The sequence below is a fragment of the Rhea pennata genome, chromosome 13, assembly GCF_028389875.1.
Source record: "Rhea pennata isolate bPtePen1 chromosome 13, bPtePen1.pri, whole genome shotgun sequence".
Lineage (NCBI taxonomy): Eukaryota > Metazoa > Chordata > Aves > Rheiformes > Rheidae > Rhea > Rhea pennata.
The window spans coordinates 995,001-1,014,803 of record NC_084675.1 but is presented as its reverse complement, the minus strand read 5'-3'; the positions used below and the strand labels follow the sequence as shown (position 1 = coordinate 1,014,803).

General features: G+C 51.5%; 1 protein-coding gene across 1 annotated transcript; it reads left to right on the top strand.

Annotated features, from left to right (window-relative positions):
- The first annotated feature begins 10,287 nt into the window (after positions 1-10,287).
- LOC134146224 (C-signal-like) lies at positions 10,288-13,117 on the top strand. Its single transcript, XM_062586505.1, has 6 exons — positions 10,288-10,434; positions 10,929-10,980; positions 11,401-11,588; positions 11,944-12,102; positions 12,489-12,608; positions 12,908-13,117. Exons 1-6 carry the CDS (start codon positions 10,288-10,290, stop codon positions 13,019-13,021), a joined length of 780 nt encoding a protein of 259 aa, XP_062442489.1. The 3' UTR covers positions 13,022-13,117.
- The last annotated feature ends 6,686 nt before the right edge of the window (positions 13,118-19,803 follow it).

Here is a 19,803-nt window from a genome sequence, read left to right as displayed (position 1 = left end):
GTGCCAAATGCATGGCCTGGGGTGCTGCTGCTCCCTTTTCCCCTACCTGTAGCAGGGAAGGGTGGTCATGGGAGCCCTTTTCCCACCCCTTACTGCTCTGATGGGTGGGTTGGGGCCTGGATATCCGTGCAGCCGGCACACCACAGCTTGTGGCCTGCTTGCTGCTGGCTCTGGTCCAGGATATTGTCCTGGCAGCCGGTGTCATCACACAACATCCTCTCTTGTGATACTCTTTCCCCATGGTACCACACCTGCTGCCATGGCACAGCTACTGCCCTGTAATCACACCTGCAGCTCTTCTGCCAAGGGCAGCACATCTCTCATGGTATCTTGTCTGTCATGAAACACTTCAGTCAAGGTAGCATGTGCACTGCAACAGCAGATACAGCATGGCACCTATTTGTCATGGGGGGTTTTACAGTGGTGACGTATCCATTACAACGGCACATCTGCCACAATACGCCATGTCTCACAGCAGGGCTCTGCTGGGGGCTGCACACCTCTTGCAATAGCACATCTATCCTAGCGTTTCATCATCATGAATCTTGTCCCTCAGGCCAGCACACCAATCCTCTTGGTACTCCCCCAGGCTTTTGAGACGCTCTTCTCCTGAGATGTATCACAAATGGCATGTGTTCTGCATCTACCCGTCTGTCACAGTGTGCGGCAGCAGCCGGAAGCCCTTGTGCTCGATGCCCTCAGATGATCCAACTGATCTTGGCTCTCTGGGTGCCCTTTGTCATTTCCCCCACTCCCCTCCCTGCTATTCTTTCCTGGACCCAGCGTTGGCAGGACTGCCATGGCCTATGGCCCCTGCTCCTTGCCCCACCGGAGCAGCTCCAGACCTTCCACCTCTGCGTGTGTAGAGAGACAGACTTCAGAGGCTGGCTCTAGGGCTTCAGGACTGAAGTGCTGCTGTCCTCCCCAAGAGGTGGGGTTATGGCGGCATACGGAGGAATGGGCGGACCCAGTCCTGATGCCCCTTCCCTGCACACCACAGTATCTTCCAGGTCCCCATGTCAGTCTCCACCGAGCCGGGATGGATCACTGTGCACAAGATCCCCTTGTCCTTGAACTCTGCAGCCATGCCCCTTCTCACTACATCCTGTGCAGCCTGGAAGAGGCGTCATCTTGCCAGCATGACTCAGAGGAGTGGACGGATGTTGGGGTGCCTGTAGGCAGGAGTGGTGGTATTCGCTAGCCAGAAGCTGTGTGTGGCCGGGAAACGGGACTTTACCCTGCAGTAAAGCATTGGCACAACCACCCCAAAAGGCTCTGTTCCGGATGCTGCTGATCCCAGGGCTGGTAGTCTCTGTGCTTGCGCTGGGAGAACCAGGCAGAGGCTGGATGTCCTGGGGCAGGTGTGTGTGTGTGTGTGGGGGGGTCCCATGGGCTCCCCTTCGTGGGCACTGTACACGGGGCCATCAGAGCAGCCCCTGCACATCCTCTGGCACCCCATCTTGTTGCTGGCATGGGACGATACATGGGGGCCTCTAGCATCCCAAGGTGAAGGCCCAGCACATCCCCTCACATGTCACCTTGCTGGAATGGTACAGGTACATGGGGGCCTCCAGCATCCTGAGCCACAGCCTGATGGAGCCCACTTTGGTGGACATGCTGATGATCACAGCCCAGCTGCAGCTCAGCCCATCCTTTCCTGGGCCCTCTGCTGCCTTCGCCAAGAAGGGCAGAAATTCCTGACACAAAGACTCTGTTAAGACACTCTGTTAAGTGCTCTGTTAAGACACGACAAACCCCGAGTTTGAGAACTGTCCTGAAGGTCCCTGACCCAGACTACCCGCGGGAAGATGGATGGACACCCTAGGCAGAAGGGCAGTGGATGGCTAGGATGCCCCATGGATGGGCCAGCTCTCCTCAGCTCCAGTGTTTCCCAGGGCCAGACAGTACCAGTACAGCCAGCATGGGGCAGGCAGGAGCTCCAGCTGCGGAGCAGTGAAGCATGGCTGGGGCTGGCCTGAGCTGCTTCTCGGCCTCCCTGTCCCTTAGGGTGGGCAGGGGAGCCCTGAAGCCCATGCTCTTGCTCCCCATCAGTCTGGCTCAGTCCAGAGCGTGAGGATCCGTTCTGTGGAGGGGACCATCCAGGTACCTAATTCACCGGCAGCAGTGTGCCATGTGAACAGCTACGTGGCTGTTGACCAGGTTCAGGCCTTGGCCCTGCAAAGGAGACTCAAGAGCCTCCAGAGCCAGTCAGGTCGGGGCAAGGTAACTCTGTCGGGCACAAGGTCCAGTTTTATCCTGTTCCCAACAAGCAGGACAGCAGTCTCAAAATGAAGTGTAAAGAGTCACAATAAAATTATGTGATAGGCAAAGGGAAAAGGCAGGAGCTGACGCATGACCTCAGGGATGGACCCAGCAAGATACCTGCAGGCAGAAGTGCTTGGAGTAGTTGCTTAGCTCAGTCCTCAGTGAGGCAGCATGCAAGGGGATGGAGTGCATGAACAGCAGAGAGGTGATGCGCAGACTGTGCAGGGTCCACTTCCTTCTGCAAGAAGGCAATGCTGGTGGTTTGCTCTGCAGGTCTTTTGTGGGACGCCCTGGGATGGGACATCTCCTTGGAAGACAGGGGAGAGCAGAGCAACCTCCTGCAGTTCCATCTGAAGGACTCTGGAAACCAGCAGAAGGGGAATGCGTTCAACCTCTGACTGGTGTTGTATGGGAAAGACACAGAAATGCTGTGAAACTGTCAGGCCCACCTGAGCCATAGGGCACCCTACATCCCTTCCAATGGCTGCTCCCTCCTCCCTCTTCCCTCAGCACACCTTCTCCTGGACACAGTGATTTTAAAATTTTAATGGTATTTTAGACTATAACACCTCATTACAATTAATGCTGTTTCTGAGAAGGGAACAAAATGGGATGAAGTAAGGTGTAAAGGTATGTTCTTTACGTGAAGACAACATCGTGAGTGGCAGAAACAGTGGGGGATTAATTTAGCCCCGACTGAACCCCTGATTTTGGCCCTAGAAAAAGATAAACATGAAAAGGAAAAGGGAAAAAGACTGATGGAACGGCCGGCTTGTCAAAAGAGCGCACAGTTACGTTACGTTATACCAGCAAGATTGGCTGCTTGCAACAAAAGATGGTAATCCAGTGCAACGGTGGCCACTGCAAGGGATTTTTGATCAGGAGAATTAACTTCTCTGTGGTATTGTCTAGAAGACAGGTTTCCAACTCAAATGAATTACTGCTATGTTTGGGATAACTGGGTTTGGGCGTGGGAGCAATTGAGCCAAGAGGGAGGGAGGAAAGGGACCCCACCAAAGGTGATGTTTATATGGGCAGAAACTTGCACCCCAAACCATGCTCCAAAAATGTCTGCTCCATTTCACATGCCAGACAATCTACCTGTCGTTCCTTCTCCTTCTCCTCCTACCCCTACTGTACCAACTGCTGGACTCTATCCTATGGTCTCTAACATGCTGACTAATTCTCCTGCTTTACAGTCAGGGGAATGGGAAGGGCCAGTTTCCCTGCTGCTGTGCTGCATGTGGTAACCAACCAGCCCTGGAGCCCTGGCTGGGCTCCCCTAGCTTTCTGGGGAAGGAAAATGCTGAGGTGAAGGAAGGACGCTGAGCGGTGTGCCCAGCTGTTTTCTAACATATGCACAGGATTCAGTCCAAGCTGGGGAGATACCCAGATTCTTTGGGGTAATTATTCTAACTAGATAACCTAGATAAAATAGTTAATAAGGATGCAGAACTAGCTCAGCAGGCCAGAGGGAAAAGAAATTCCTGATTGGCAAATGATCCAAACTGGGATTATAACAATGCAGGAGATGGAGCCATATGCCAAACAGGACTCCAAAATTTAGCAGAGCCAATGAGGGTATATGGCAAGGTAAGAGTAAATTGGACTAAAGTACAGGAATGTAGACAGCAGCTAGACAAACATCCTAGCGACTCCTGGGGAGGCTTTGGCAAGCCCTGCTAAAATATGGGGGAATGACCCCATGAAACTTCAGTGATGCGCTTGCAACTAGTGTTTTTGTAGATCAAGCAGCCCCCGACACATGAAAGTATTTTAAAGAACATACGCCAGGCTGGCAAAGGGAAACTTTACAAAAGATTTTAAGTAGTGGCTCTAGTAGGGACTTTGTAAGTGAAAGAAAGGGATTGAGGAGGAGAAAGGCCAAGCCTGGGGTTCTCGTCGAGACCAGGAAGCAAGGGAAGAAGTTGAGAACAGAGCGAAAGAAGAGAGTGTTGCTATCGTGGGAATTTAAAACACTTGCAGTGGGAATGCCCCCTTCAGCCATGAGGCCTGACTAGGGAAGGAAATTACCAGCGCAAAGAGTTAGTGCGTGAAAGAAATCATTCACAATGACTACAGGCGGGAGATTCTGACAGCTCTTGGGGGAGATAAGATCTAGGGATTTTTAGTTTGTGAGGCATCCACTTGGATCAGAAGGGATATATAATAGGAAAAGCGGAGGAACAAGAAGTTGAATTTTTAGTGGATATGGGAGCCGTGTTATCTCCTTTAAATTTTACCCTAAAAGGATTTGAAACCAAAGATAGGGTATTAAGACATGGAATCACTGGAGAAGAAAGCAAAAGAGAGAAAAAGCTTAAGTGAACTCCGATTAGTAACAATAGGAAACAAAAGTGTATGGGGGAGATTTGCATTAGCTGAAGTATCTCCAGCACGTGTCCTGGGAAGAGATCTTCTGCAAACCCTGGATGTCGAATTGTGTTTATCACCCAGTGAAACGGGTTCAATAATTACGGGGATGAGTGTGATTAAACCTAAGGTCCGAACCCCAGGGTGAAAGTACCCAAAGTGTTAAATGGAGTAAAAACCAGTACGGATGTTGACTTACCAGCTTCAGCCCAACCTGGGATCTTGAAAACAAAGGGAGGAACCCCACCAGCAGTAAAACAGTATCCAGTTCCCCAAGAAGCCAGGAAAAGCATATAAAAATAAATAGACTGAGATATAGCTGGGGGATTCTGAGAGTATGTGTTTTACCATATGATACTTCCATACGCTCTGTAAAATAATAATAATAATAAAAGAATAAACTAGATAGAGCTGGAGATCCAGCATAGCCTTTGTATAAGATTTGCGGACTATCAGTCAACATATGGTGACTCCTCCTCCAGCGGTACCTGATCCTTCTGCAAACACTGCATTGGGCTGGATATTTTACTGTGATCACTTAACTGCTGCATTTCTTTTTTTTAGCATTCCAATAGATGAAAAGAGCCAGCCCTAATTTGCTTTACTTGGAAATGACAGCCGTTAACACGGACGTGACTTCTGCAAGGGTTACTGGGTCTCTACCATATTCGCCCAAATACTGGAAAAAAAAAAAAGATTTGAAAGATATTGAGTTTCCTGGTGGATCGATTTTAAGACAATATGCAGATGATTTATTGATAACAAGCAAAATTCTGATGATTGTTTAAAGGATACTGTATATTTATCAACTGCATTAGCAACTAAAGGGCATTGTGCATCTCCATCTAAGCTCCAGCTGTGTTGCACAGAGCTGAAGTATTGGAGATTCATTCTGAAGGAGGGACAGCAAATAATTAATCCAGAAAGGATAAAAGCCATAGCTGAAAATCCTCACAACAAGCCACATACCTGAAACCCTAGAAAGTGACACTGTCTATACCCCTGTGTAAGTCAGAGGTGTTCTCACTGCAGCTACAAGCAGTCCTGCATTCCTGTGCCTCACACTCCAGAAGGGAGGATATCAGGACTTTGAGATAAGGGGCAGTGTTAATTATGGTCCTCTGGGCTTAACTCCTTCTGTCAGGACCTTGAGAGACAACACCTGCTTTCGCTGCTGGGACAGGGTTAATTGTTACGGTCTGAAATTAACTCCTTCTTACGCCAGCTATGAGATTTCCCATGTGACAGGACAAGAGGCAATGGGCAAAAACTGAACACAGGAAGTTCCGCCTGAACGTGAGGGGGAATTTCTTCACTGTGAGAGTGACGGAGCAGTGGAAGAGGTTGCCCAGAGAGGTTGTGGAGTCTCCTTCTCTGGAGATATTCAAGGCCCACCTGGATGCAACCCTGTCTAACATGCTCTAGGTGACCCTGCTTGAGCAGGGAGGTTGGACTAGATGGTCTCCAGAGGTCCCTTCCAAGCTTACTGATTCTATGATTCTACAATCTCTCCTTAGGACCACTGTTACAAGAGTAAAGCAGTTATTCACAGTCACTCAAACTCCTTTCTTCAGTGCTGAAGAGCGCTCAAGGCAGTGAACCTGGAACCTGTCGCTGGGCATGTTCAGTCACCTTCCCCATGACTGTGTGCGTGATCGATCGTCGTAACAGTGACGGAGGAGAGTTGTACCCTGCAGAGGGACTGCGACTGCATAAGGAGAACAGCATCAGGCCTAGTGACTCCGCCTCCACCTTCCCCTGAAGGATGTGAACAGGTTGGCCCCAGAGGCTGTGCTGGACTCTTTGCAGGTAGGTGACAGTGGATCTGCCAACTTGTGGAACCCCTCGGGACTGGGATGCCCTTCTGCAGTTACTTCCCTGGGATTGAGTGTACGTGGCTGCTGCGGCAGCGGTGGGTAGGATCAATTAGAACTGGCTGGTCTTAGTTCATTCATTTGGGTAGTTCTGTGGGACACCCAGAATGGCCCGAAACAACCCTTGGGGTTGTCATCAGCAGAAGTTCTCTTTGGAAGACATTTAGCAATACCAGGAACTTACATCCTGGCCCGAGCCAGCCTCTTAGATGGAGGTGAACGGTGAACACGGTGTATCTTTCAATTACAAGAAAGTTTTAAAAAGAAAAGGGAACAGGCTCAATGATTTCAGCCTGTACCTCCAGAAGTACAAGCGCATAATTTACAGTCAGGGTTTTCTCAAAATTCTATATTGATACCTAAGTGGAAAGGACCATTTCAAGTTCTAACAACTTAAACAGCTGTTAAAGTTTGGGGCAAAGGTCCACGGATCCATTATTCTAGAGTTAAGAAGGCTCCTCTTAAACTTAAGATAAGAAGAAACTATTATGGACCTCTGGGGTTTACTTCCATTACTATTGGTTGCTGCTAGTCAAGCTTGGAAAACCTTACGTTGAGACCAAAATTTATATTTGATCCTAGCTCAAAATACCACTCAAATATTACACAAGAACGATTGCTGCATATGTACACAAATGCCCCAAAGCAGTAATCAACAGTGAGTATCCTTAGCTGGAATAGTTTTAAATGACTCACACACACACACACACACACAAAAAAAAAAAAAAAAAAAAAAAAAAAAAGAAGAAGAAGAAGAAGAAAGGAAAACAGAGTGGAATCATACAAGTAATTGGACTATCATCTCTGGTCCACTCACACATTTAAGTCTTTCTGTGGTCTGGTGGGATGAAAATGATACATCCTGTATAACTGTAAACGAAGGGTTTTATTATGACCCAGATTATGGCAATTGCAATAATGATGTATATATAGTAGAAGAAATCAGTCAGACTGTTACGAGTGAACTTGGTGATGTTGCAGGGGTGTTAACTCCACAGAGTTTAGGAGGTATTAGTTGTGCGGAAATGAGGCTTGTAAAGTCTTACCTCCTTGGTAGATAGGTACTTGTACGTTAGGGGTGATATTCCCCAGAATTAGGATAATATCTGAGCTGCAGGGAGTAGGATGGGTGAGAACACCTACAGGAAGAGAAAGAAGAGCGGTACCTCCCAATCCGCTATCATTTCAATCTACAGCTTTCCATTCATTTGTTAGATGGTTCATCCCCTGGCTGGGAGTTAGTGAATTAGAGAAAGCTATAGTGAATACATCGGCAGTCATGGAAAGGAATGGAAATGCACCTCAGATGCAATAAATACCTCACAAAAAGAGGTAACGGAGATTTCAAAGGTTGAATTGCAAAACAGAATGGCTTTTGATATGATGTCAGCCTCCCGTGGAGGAGTATGTGCTGTTGTGAACTCTAGCTGTTGAACATACATTGATGAGACAAGGAGAATAAATGTAGACCTTGGAATAATAAAACAACAAGTAGGTATATTACAGCAAGTGCAAAAAGATAGTAGCTCCCTAGGATCTGAAGAAATTTGGCACAAATTAACTTCATGGTTTACCAAATTGGAACTGGTTGAAGAAATTATTTTTGCTAATTCTTTTTATTATAACTATATGTGTAATTGCTTGTATAATGATTCAATGCCGAAATTGTTGTTCTAACCTTTGCCTTAGCTATAGCAAACCGATATAATGAGGGTAATAGCTGGCTAGCTATAAGTCCTCAAAAGAAAAGGAGGGATTGATACTGACCCTCAAGGAGCAGGATGGTTCCTCCTGTGTGGAGGCAATGCTGACAACTATATTGAGTTTGACAAGATGAAGGAACTTCATCGTATCCTGTCCTTGAGTAGAATAGATAGAGGAATTTCTGCTGGCTGTAACATTTTTCAGACAATTAAGTATTGTGCAACTGGGCCAAGAGTGAATAAAGCATGCATGAGAAATAATAAGTTCAACTAAAGGACACAGTGAGGAAGACTATCGACGACCACCAGAGGACCCTAGAAGACCACCTGAGGGGAGGAATGTCCATGCATCAAAGACATCTACATATGATAATGAAGTTCTAGGGTAAGTAATGAATATGTTGATGAATTCCTGGAAAAATGATGAATATGTATGCAGTAGTTGTATTTAATCTCTAAAGCTAGATGCCTTGGCACACACATGAGGTGGAGAGATCCCCTGCGCGTCTGGCACTGTCATGATAAAGAATGCCTGCTTTCTGACACTTCAAAATTGAGTCTTAGAGAGTTTGATTTGCCGACTTACGGTAACAACTGCAGTTTACTAAACTTACTGGAGCAGCAAGTTTCCTCCATTCCTCATGTCCCAATCAGGACAGCCAAAGGGTCCGCTATTTCCAGATGAAAAGTCACCACCCAGCCCTAAGCTGTAGGGTTCGGGAAAGTGCAGTAGAGTTCGGAAAGCCTATCGGAGATTCCCATAAACATAACAGCAGCAGCAATGGCACCTATAACTAAGCTTCACCGCTGCCTTATTAGAATTGTTAGTGAAAGAAAAATCAATCTTCAGCTGCTTACAAGCAGCTTACAAGAAGCCCTTGGCTGAGGAACTTTGGTGAGATTCAGACCTCAGGAGTCTGGACCAGAGAACCGTCCATGGGCTTGGAAAAAGAGGAACGGCTTTATGCACTGTCCGAGATAGCTAAAAATGGCTTGTAGTTCCCCATAGATCCATCAGGAGGTTTAGAGACATGGCATAAATGCCAACACATTTATTACGACACGATAGATTAAAGATACTAAAGGTAATTCAGTCATGCACCCATTCCCCAGGCTAACAAAGAAAAGCATAATTCCATAAGAAACACTAGAACCACCCTTTGTGCAAACACGAAGCTGGGTGTGAACACAACGGAGCTTTCATTAATCCTTAGCAGAGGTGTGGTTGCATTTGCGTGGAAAGTTGACTCGAGTTGTGCCTAGCTTGGTAACACAGAAAGCCCCTGTAAGTGAAATGCGGCTGTCTGTGCTCATGAGTGAAAGGCGTACAGTCCCACACTGCACGTCCTGGCTGTAAAGCTGGACCAAGCTATTGGGCAGCACACTGGTGGCAGGATCCGGCTCCACTAGTGCCAGTGCAGAGCTGTCTGCACCTAGCTCCTATGGGCGTGGTGGACAGGGGGGCTTTGACGAAGGTGCTTATCCTTGCAGAAAGACAACCGAGGGCCCGTGAGTCCTCCTGCAACCCCAGCAGAAGGGCTGCTCCACTCAGGACTGCTTCCACAGTATGCTTTTGTGGGACAATCTGGGATGGCACATCTACTTGGAAGACAGGGGAGAGCAGAGCAGCCTCCTGCAGTTCCATCTGAGGGGTTCTGAAAACCAGCAGAAGGGGAATGCGTTCAACCTCCGACTGGTGTTGTATGGGAAAGACACAGAAATGCTGTGAAGTTGTCAGGCCCACCTGAGCCATGGGGCACCCTGCATCCCTTCCAATGGCTGCTCCCTCCCTCCTCCCTCAGCACACCTTCTCCTGGGCAGATTGCCCCATTGCTCCTGCTTCACGGGGCCAAGGTGCAGGCAGCTCAGAAGCCAAGTGACTTTTGCCCTTTGGAGAGATGAGGGCTGGTGCCCAGGCAGGAACTGGGTCCTAGAGAGCTGGAGAGACTGTACCTAGAGCAAAGTCTTTGCGCAAGCCTGAGTGGGTGGGCTGGCAGTCGAAGAGGCTGTAAGAAGCATTAGGGAAGTGAGTGAGCTAGGCAAGCTAGAGCAGAGGCAGGAGGAGCAGCAGCATGGCAGGGCTTTGTGTCCGCTCTGCTCTGGTCACTGGGGCCAATCGAGGAATCGGCCTGGGAATTGTCAAGCAGCTCCTGCAGATGTCAAACCCACCCGAGTGGGTCTTTGCAGCCTGCCGGGACCCCAAGGGAGAGCGAGCACAGGTGAGGCTCAGCGGAGCTGACTTTGCTGGGGGGTGGAAGCACAGGCCATCACGTGCTGCCCGGGGGGCATGTTTGGGCCAGGAGAAGATTTGTAAGGGCTCAGATGGGAAGCTGCAACCCTGCACCGCAGTTGCCAGGGCACAGGGCAGCCCAGCTGGCACGGCCGCGCGACGAGCTGCGCATGGGGTGTGCAGAGAGGCTAGGGCTCCTAGAGGACAGGCAGGGAGCTCCTGGCACAGCCTGGCACTCATCTCCTCAAGGGCTAGAGGGAAAGGCTTGAGTCTGCCACAGGAGGGCAGAGGGTGAAGTAGTGGCATGCGACGTGTGCAGGAGGCACGGAGCCCTGTCCGGCTGGAGCAGGGCACCCAGGGTAGGGTGCTGGGCATGGGGCAGTGCAGGGACAGAGCAGGAGTGACAGTGGCTGTGCCTGGGACAGGCTGAGAGCTGACGTCTGCCCAGGTGTTCCTGCCTCTCTGTTGTGCCCTCTCTTGCAGGAGTTACAGCATTTGGCCTCCAAGCACGCCAACCTGGTCATCATCCCGCTTGGTAGGTGCTCCTGGCTGTGCCCCAAGGGTGAGGGGCCCTTGCCCAGGCTCCCCTCGTTAACCAGCACTGTCTGCTCCCACAGCCCAGCCACTCACCTGGCATGCTGTGCACACCGCAGCAACCCAGTGAGAGGTGGGAGCGGTGCCAACAGTCCCAGCACGTAGTGGGGGAAGCAGGCCCACTGCTGTCACTCCTGCCCACAGCCTGTCTCCAGCCATGCCGGAGACTCCTGCCTTCCTGCCTGGCAGGGAGTGGCCCTGCGCTCCTCTCTCCTCTGGGGCCCCCTTTCTCCCATGTGCCCTGATTCCTGCCCCAGCACATCCCTGAGGGCACATGGGGCTCCTGTGCCCTCGCATCAGGCCGTCATGCGAGGCACAAAGGGGAAGCAGCCACTTACCTCGCTCTGTGTTGGCCCTGTAGAAGTCACCGACCCCGCCAGCATCCAGGCAGCTGCAGGCAGAGTCAGGGAGCACCTGAAGGACTCTGGGCTGAACCTCCTCATCAACAACGCTGGCATTGCAAAACCAAGCTCTTTGGAAACTGAGACTGTGGAGAACATGTCCCCAGTGTATGCCACCAACACGATTGGGCCCCTGCTGGTGAGCCAGGTGAGAACCCCCACCTGTGGCTTTGCAGCTCTGCTCCAGAGAACATTGCTTCCCCTTGGCTCCAGCTCCTGGAGCTGGGAGATCCCAGGCGGGTGGGAAGGGCTGAAGGGAAGGGCCTGCTCTCTGCTCCAGAGCCCAGTGGGCTCTCGTCCTGACAACGGGCCTTGCACTCTCCAGCTCAGATGGGGAGTGCAAGTAGTCATGGGTCAGTGCAAAGGAGCAGGAACCTTGTGGTCTGAGGCTATGAGAGCAGGAATCTGCTCACTGATTTGGTGCTGACGTGATGCAGTGTGGAAGGAGCAGTTCGAATCTCCTGAAGTGCATCCGCACAGGCCCTTCTTTCCTCTCGTTGCAGGCATTCCTGCCCTTGCTGAAGAAGGCTGCCCAGGGAAGCTCGAGCTCTGAGCTGAGCTGCAGCAAGGCAGCCATCATCAACATGTCCAGCTCTGCTGGCTCCATAGAGGATCTTTTTATGTGGGATTACGGGCAAGCTATTTCATACCGCTGCAGCAAGGTACTGCCATGCTATGCTGGCACACCATGAGCCCTGACGGTTTTTTCTCTCCCAAACACCCTCCAAGTCCTCTTGTGACTCCCCTGCCTCCCTCCCTCCTTCCCTCCTGACATCTCTCTCCACTTGCAACAGTTCTCGGGAGTCCCTTTCTCCCTCTCATGGCACTCGCCTCCTTCCTGTCCATGCCAGGAGATGCTGTATACCACTTCCCAGCCTCATTCTCTGCTGTGCTGAGTGGCTGTGCCTGGAGACTGTGGCAGCACTGTGTGTCGCAGGGAGCTCTGCTTGCCTGCCCTCCTCTGCCCCTGCCTTGGGGTCTGCACATGTTCCCTAGGGGAGGGCACTGTTGTCCTCCCCACGGTGATCCTTGTGGTGCCTCCTTGCAGGCTGCTCTGAACATGCTCACCAAGTGCCAGTCCTTGGGGTACCGGCAACACGGCATCCTCTGCGCTGCTCTCCACCCTGGCTGGGTGCAAACGGACATGGGGAGCTCAGCAGGACACAAGGTAGGATTTTTCTGGGGCAGGCCCAGAAGAACCTCGTTGTTCAGGAACCCAGAGCGTCCTGTGTACCAAACATCCTGAGAGCTGCCGGGCTCCAGTGGAGCTGTGTGGACAATGCTCGGAGCTTGTCGTACAGGAGGGAAGGAGATGGCAGGCAGGGAGCCTTCCTGCAAAGTGCTGCTGTCTCCTCACTTCACTCACCCCAGGGAGCCATGGGCTCAGGGAGGCGCTGGCCAAAGCAGGAGCCTCTGACCCTTAGAAGGCCTTGGGCACAAAGTTGTGTTTCTCCTCTGTCCCTGCAGCCCCCACTGACGGTGGACGTGAGCGTACAAGGAATGCTGAATGTGCTCTGCTCCCTCTCCGAGAAGGACACGGGGACTTTCCTGGACTGGGAAGGGAAAGCACTGCCCTGGTGAGACGCCAGCCCAGCGTCATGCCCGGATCCTGGCAGCAGGTCCCTTTGCTGCGCTGCGCTGTGCCGTGCCCATGTCCTCAATAAACCCATGTCCATGAGCAGCAGTGCTGCCGTGTCCATCTGTGACTGCAACCGGATGTGTGTGGGGTGGTATGAACTTGCAGAGGGCAGCCTTCTTCCTACACAGGACTCGTTAGCGTTTTGTGTAGCAGTGCCACCAGGCTAGCTCTCCTGACTCATGGCTGTGCATGGGGATCCCCATGAGTGACGGCCTGTGGGTTCCGTGGGAAGGTAACTGTGCTCTGGAAACATGGTCTCCAGGAAGCAAATTATCCCGGGGCAGGTGTCCCAGGCTGGTGCCTGTCTCTGAGGAGCTGGGTCACCCCAGGGGCTGTGGGGCCCACATGGGTGCTGAGGGAAGGCAGCACAGGGCTGGCAAAGACCCTGAGCAGCCGTCAGGCTCCCTATCCCCAGCTGGCTGTGCTCAGGTGCCACGTGGACACCACTCCAGCCTGGGATAGCTCAGTGGGGCTGGGGAGTCACGGGAACTCATGCACCCTCTTTTGCAGCTGGGGCTGCAAAAGAGGGTTGCTCTACAGCAAACTGTGTCCTGCCTCCTGCATCCTCTGCCACGGGTCCGGAGCCCACCGGGAACTCCTGGTCCCAGCGACGCAAGGTGGGACGCAAGGCACTCGCACAGGCAAGGGGCAGTGCAAGGAGAGCTGGTCTTCAGGCTCAGCCAGAAGCTACCAACCCATCAGGGAGCTCAGGGTGGCATGTCCTGTCCCTGTCTGGATGCTCTGCGGATGCAGCTCACCCAGGACGTGGAGGCTGCTAGCTGAGGCGAGGGCTGCGGAATGGTGCCCGGGGCATGCCCAGCTGGACAAGGCTCCTGCAGGGAACAGGGGAGCTCTAGCCTGAGGACAGTGACCCCCAGCCCCTGGGAGGGCAGGAGGCAGGCTCAGTGCGCGTGAGGCCGCCTGCTTCAGAGAGGGACGGAGCACATGCCCCAGGCATTGCTGGCAGCATGCATGTCGAGGGTGGAGAAGGGCTCCCAGCATGTCCCTGGGGGTCGCCAGCGGGTTGGGCTGTGGATGCGTGGGGACATGGCAGGTCAGCTGGGTCCTCGCACTTCCCCTGGGGCCAGCTCCACACTGACAGCCCAGGGCCAGTGAGACTTGGCCCCATGGTGACAGCCTGGGGCCAATGGGGAGTGGTCCCCACTCCTGCCCGCAGGCCCCAAATGCACCCCAGGGGTGCCTGAGCAGAGGAGTGAGATGCTTCCAGGCACTGCTTCTGACTCCAGGCCTCCATCAGCAAGGCTGTGAGACGCACCTGGGCCCCGTCCGGGCCAGAAGGGGCTGAGTGGCCATGTGTCTGTGCCAAATGCATGGCCTGGGGTGCTGCTGCTCCCTTTTCCCCTACCTGTAGCAGGGAAGGGTGGTCATGGGAGCCCTTTTCCCACCCCTTACTGCTCTGATGGGTGGGTTGGGGCCTGGATATCCGTGCAGCCGGCACACCACAGCTTGTGGCCTGCTTGCTGCTGGCTCTGGTCCAGGATATTGTCCTGGCAGCCGGTGTCATCACACAACATCCTCTCTTGTGATACTCTTTCCCCATGGTACCACACCTGCTGCCATGGCACAGCTACTGCCCTGTAATCACACCTGCAGCTCTTCTGCCAAGGGCAGCACATCTCTCATGGTATCTTGTCTGTCATGAAACACTTCAGTCAAGGTAGCATGTGCACTGCAACAGCAGATACAGCATGGCACCTATTTGTCATGGGGGGTTTTACAGTGGTGACGTATCCATTACAACGGCACATCTGCCACAATACGCCATGTCTCACAGCAGGGCTCTGCTGGGGGCTGCACACCTCTTGCAATAGCACATCTATCCTAGCGTTTCATCATCATGAATCTTGTCCCTCAGGCCAGCACACCAATCCTCTTGGTACTCCCCCAGGCTTTTGAGACGCTCTTCTCCTGAGATGTATCACAAATGGCATGTGTTCTGCATCTACCCGTCTGTCACAGTGTGCGGCAGCAGCCGGAAGCCCTTGTGCTCGATGCCCTCAGATGATCCAACTGATCTTGGCTCTCTGGGTGCCCTTTGTCATTTCCCCCACTCCCCTCCCTGCTATTCTTTCCTGGACCCAGCGTTGGCAGGACTGCCATGGCCTATGGCCCCTGCTCCTTGCCCCACCGGAGCAGCTCCAGACCTTCCACCTCTGCGTGTGTAGAGAGACAGACTTCAGAGGCTGGCTCTAGGGCTTCAGGACTGAAGTGCTGCTGTCCTCCCCAAGAGGTGGGGTTATGGCGGCATACGGAGGAATGGGCGGACCCAGTCCTGATGCCCCTTCCCTGCACACCACAGTATCTTCCAGGTCCCCATGTCAGTCTCCACCGAGCCGGGATGGATCACTGTGCACAAGATCCCCTTGTCCTTGAACTCTGCAGCCATGCCCCTTCTCACTACATCCTGTGCAGCCTGGAAGAGGCGTCATCTTGCCAGCATGACTCAGAGGAGTGGACGGATGTTGGGGTGCCTGTAGGCAGGAGTGGTGGTATTCGCTAGCCAGAAGCTGTGTGTGGCCGGGAAACAGGACTTTACCCTGCAGTAAAGCATTGGCACAACCACCCCAAAAGGCTCTGTTCCGGATGCTGCTGATCCCAGGGCTGGTAGTCTCTGTGCTTGCGCTGGGAGAACCAGGCAGAGGCTGGATGTCCTGGGGCAGGTGTGTGTGTGTGTGGGGGGGGGTCCCATGGGCTCCCCTTCGTGGGCACTGTACACGGGGCCATCAGAGCAGCCCCTGCACATCCTCTGGCACCCCATCTTGTTGCTGGCATGGGACGGTACATGGGGGCCTCTAGCATCCCAAGGTGCAGGCCCAGCACATCCCCTCACATGTCACCTTGCTGGAATGGTACAGGTACATGGGGGCCTCCAGCATCCTGAGCCACAGCCTGATGGAGCCCACTTTGGTGGACATGCTGATGATCACAGCCCAGCTGCAGCTCAGCCCATCCTTTCCTGGGCCCTCTGCTGCCTTCGCCAAGAAGGGCAGAAATTCCTGACACAAAGACTCTGTTAAGACACTCTGTTAAGTGCTCTGTTAAGACACGACAAACCCCGAGTTTGAGAACTGTCCTGAAGGTCCCTGACCCAGACTACCCACGGGAAGATGGACGGACACCCTAGGCAGAAGGGCAGTGGATGGCTAGGATGCCCCATGGATGGGCCAGCTCCCCTCAGCTCCAGTGTTTCCCAGGGCCAGACAGTACCAGTACAGCCAGCACGGGGCAGGCAGGAGCTCCAGCTGCGGAGCAGTGAAGCATGGCTGGGGCTGGCCTGAGCTGCTTCTCGGCCTCCCTGTCCCTTAGGGTGGGCAGGGGAGCCCTGAAGCCCATGCTCTTGCTCCCCATCAGTCTGGCTCAGTCCAGAGCGTGAGGATCCGTTCTGTGGAGGGGACCATCCAGGTACCTAATTCACCGGCAGCAGTGTGCCATGTGAACAGCTACGTGGCTGTTGACCAGGTTCAGGCCTTGGCCCTGCAAAGGAGACTCAAGAGCCTCCAGAGCCAGTCAGGTCGGGGCAAGGTAACTCTGTCGGGCACAAGGTCCAGTTTTATCCTGTTCCCAACAAGCAGGACAGCAGTCTCAAAATGAAGTGTAAAGAGTCACAATAAAATTATGTGATAGGCAAAGGGAAAAGGCAGGAGCTGACGCATGACCTCAGGGATGGACCCAGCAAGATACCTGCAGGCAGAAGTGCTTGGAGTAGTTGCTTAGCTCAGTCCTCAGTGAGGCAGCATGCAAGGGGATGGAGTGCATGAACAGCAGAGAGGTGATGCGCAGACTGTGCAGGGTCCACTTCCTTCTGCAAGAAGGCAATGCTGGTGGTTTGCTCTGCAGGTCTTTTGTGGGACGCCCTGGGATGGGACATCTCCTTGGAAGACAGGGGAGAGCAGAGCAACCTCCTGCAGTTCCATCTGAAGGACTCTGGAAACCAGCAGAAGGGGAATGTGTTCAACCTCTGACTGGTGTTGTATGGGAAAGACACAGAAATGCTGTGAAACTGTCAGGCCCACCTGAGCCATAGGGCACCCTACATCCCTTCCAATGGCTGCTCCCTCCTCCCTCTTCCCTCAGCACACCTTCTCCTGGACACAGTGATTTTAAAATTTTAATGGTATTTTAGACTATAACACCTCATTACAATTAATGCTGTTTCTGAGAAGGGAACAAAATGGGATGAAGTAAGGTGTAAAGGTATGTTCTTTACGTGAAGACAACATCGTGAGTGGCAGAAACAGTGGGGGATTAATTTAGCCCCGACTGAACCCCTGATTTTGGCCCTAGAAAAAGATAAACATGAAAAGGAAAAGGGAAAAAGACTGATGGAACGGCCGGCTTGTCAAAAGAGCGCACAGTTACGTTACGTTATACCAGCAAGATTGGCTGCTTGCAACAAAAGATGGTAATCCAGTGCAACGGTGGCCACTGCAAGGGATTTTTGATCAGGAGAATTAACTTCTCTGTGGTATTGTCTAGAAGACAGGTTTCCAACTCAAATGAATTACTGCTATGTTTGGGATAACTGGGTTTGGGCGTGGGAGCAATTGAGCCAAGAGGGAGGGAGGAAAGGGACCCCACCAAAGGTGATGTTTATATGGGCAGAAACTTGCACCCCAAACCGTGCTCCAAAAATGTCTGCTCCATTTCACATGCCAGACAATCTACCTGTCGTTCCTTCTCCTTCTCCTCCTACCCCTACTGTACCAACTGCTGGACTCTATCCTATGGTCTCTAACATGCTGACTAATTCGCCTGCTTTACAGTCAGGGGAATGGGAAGGGCCAGTTTCCCTGCTGCTGTGCTGCATGTGGTAACCAACCAGCCCTGGAGCCCTGGCTGGGCTCCCCTAGCTTTCTGGGGAAGGAAAATGCTGAGGTGAAGGAAGGACGCTGAGCGGTGTGCCCAGCTGTTTTCTAACATATGCACAGGATTCAGTCCAAGCTGGGGAGATACCCAGATTCTTTGGGGTAATTATTCTAACTAGATAACCTAGATAAAATAGTTAATAAGGATGCAGAACTAGCTCAGCAGGCCAGAGGGAAAAGAAATTCCTGATTGGCAAATGATCCAAACTGGGATTATAACAATGCAGGAGATGGAGCCATATGCCAAACAGGACTCCAAAATTTAGCAGAGCCAATGAGGGTATATGGCAAGGTAAGAGTAAATTGGACTAAAGTACAGGAATGTAGACAGCAGCTAGACAAACATCCTAGCGACTCCTGGGGAGGCTTTGGCAAGCCCTGCTAAAATATGGGGGAATGACCCCATGAAACTTCAGTGATGCGCTTGCAACTAGTGTTTTTGTAGATCAAGCAGCCCCCGACACATGAAAGTATTTTAAAGAACATACGCCAGGCTGGCAAAGGGAAACTTTACAAAAGATTTTAAGTAGTGGCTCTAGTAGGGACTTTGTAAGTGAAAGAAAGGGATTGAGGAGGAGAAAGGCCAAGCCTGGGGTTCTCGTCGAGACCAGGAAGCAAGGGAAGAAGTTGAGAACAGAGCGAAAGAAGAGAGTGTTGCTATCGTGGGAATTTAAAACACTTGCAGTGGGAATGCCCCCTTCAGCCATGAGGCCTGACTAGGGAAGGAAATTACCAGCGCAAAGAGTTAGTGCGTGAAAGAAATCATTCACAATGACTACAGGCGGGAGATTCTGACAGCTCTTGGGGGAGATAAGATCTAGGGATTTTTAGTTTGTGAGGCATCCACTTGGATCAGAAGGGATATATAATAGGAAAAGCGGAGGAACAAGAAGTTGAATTTTTAGTGGATATGGGAGCCGTGTTATCTCCTTTAAATTTTACCCTAAAAGGATTTGAAACCAAAGATAGGGTATTAAGACATGGAATCACTGGAGAAGAAAGCAAAAGAGAGAAAAAGCTTAAGTGAACTCCGATTAGTAACAATAGGAAACAAAAGTGTATGGGGGAGATTTGCATTAGCTGAAGTATCTCCAGCACGTGTCCTGGGAAGAGATCTTCTGCAAACCCTGGATGTCGAATTGTGTTTATCACCCAGTGAAACGGGTTCAATAATTACGGGGATGAGTGTGATTAAACCTAAGGTCCGAACCCCAGGGTGAAAGTACCCAAAGTGTTAAATGGAGTAAAAACCAGTACGGATGTTGACTTACCAGCTTCAGCCCAACCTGGGATCTTGAAAACAAAGGGAGGAACCCCACCAGCAGTAAAACAGTATCCAGTTCCCCAAGAAGCCAGGAAAAGCATATAAAAATAAATAGACTGAGATATAGCTGGGGGATTCTGAGAGTATGTGTTTTACCATATGATACTTCCATACGCTCTGTAAAATAATAATAATAATAAAAGAATAAACTAGATAGAGCTGGAGATCCAGCATAGCCTTTGTATAAGATTTGCGGACTATCAGTCAACATATGGTGACTCCTCCTCCAGCGGTACCTGATCCTTCTGCAAACACTGCATTGGGCTGGATATTTTACTGTGATCACTTAACTGCTGCATTTCTTTTTTTTAGCATTCCAATAGATGAAAAGAGCCAGCCCTAATTTGCTTTACTTGGAAATGACAGCCGTTAACACGGACGTGACTTCTGCAAGGGTTACTGGGTCTCTACCATATTCGCCCAAATACTGGAAAAAAAAAAGATTTGAAAGATATTGAGTTTCCTGGTGGATCGATTTTAAGACAATATGCAGATGATTTATTGATAACAAGCA

What these genes read in the sequence shown, in the direction of transcription:
- LOC134146224 (XM_062586505.1), top strand. Translation starts at nt 10,288, where the DNA reads ATGGCAGGGCTTTGTGTCCGCTCTGCTCTGGTCACTGGGGCCAATCGA. An exon ending in GGCCCCTGCTGGTGAGCCAG is followed by an intron (nt 11,589 to 11,943) that starts GTGAGAACCCCC and finishes CTCTCGTTGCAG; the next exon opens with GCATTCCTGCCCTTGCTGAA. An exon ending in TTTCATACCGCTGCAGCAAG is followed by an intron (nt 12,103 to 12,488) that starts GTACTGCCATGC and finishes GCCTCCTTGCAG; the next exon opens with GCTGCTCTGAACATGCTCAC.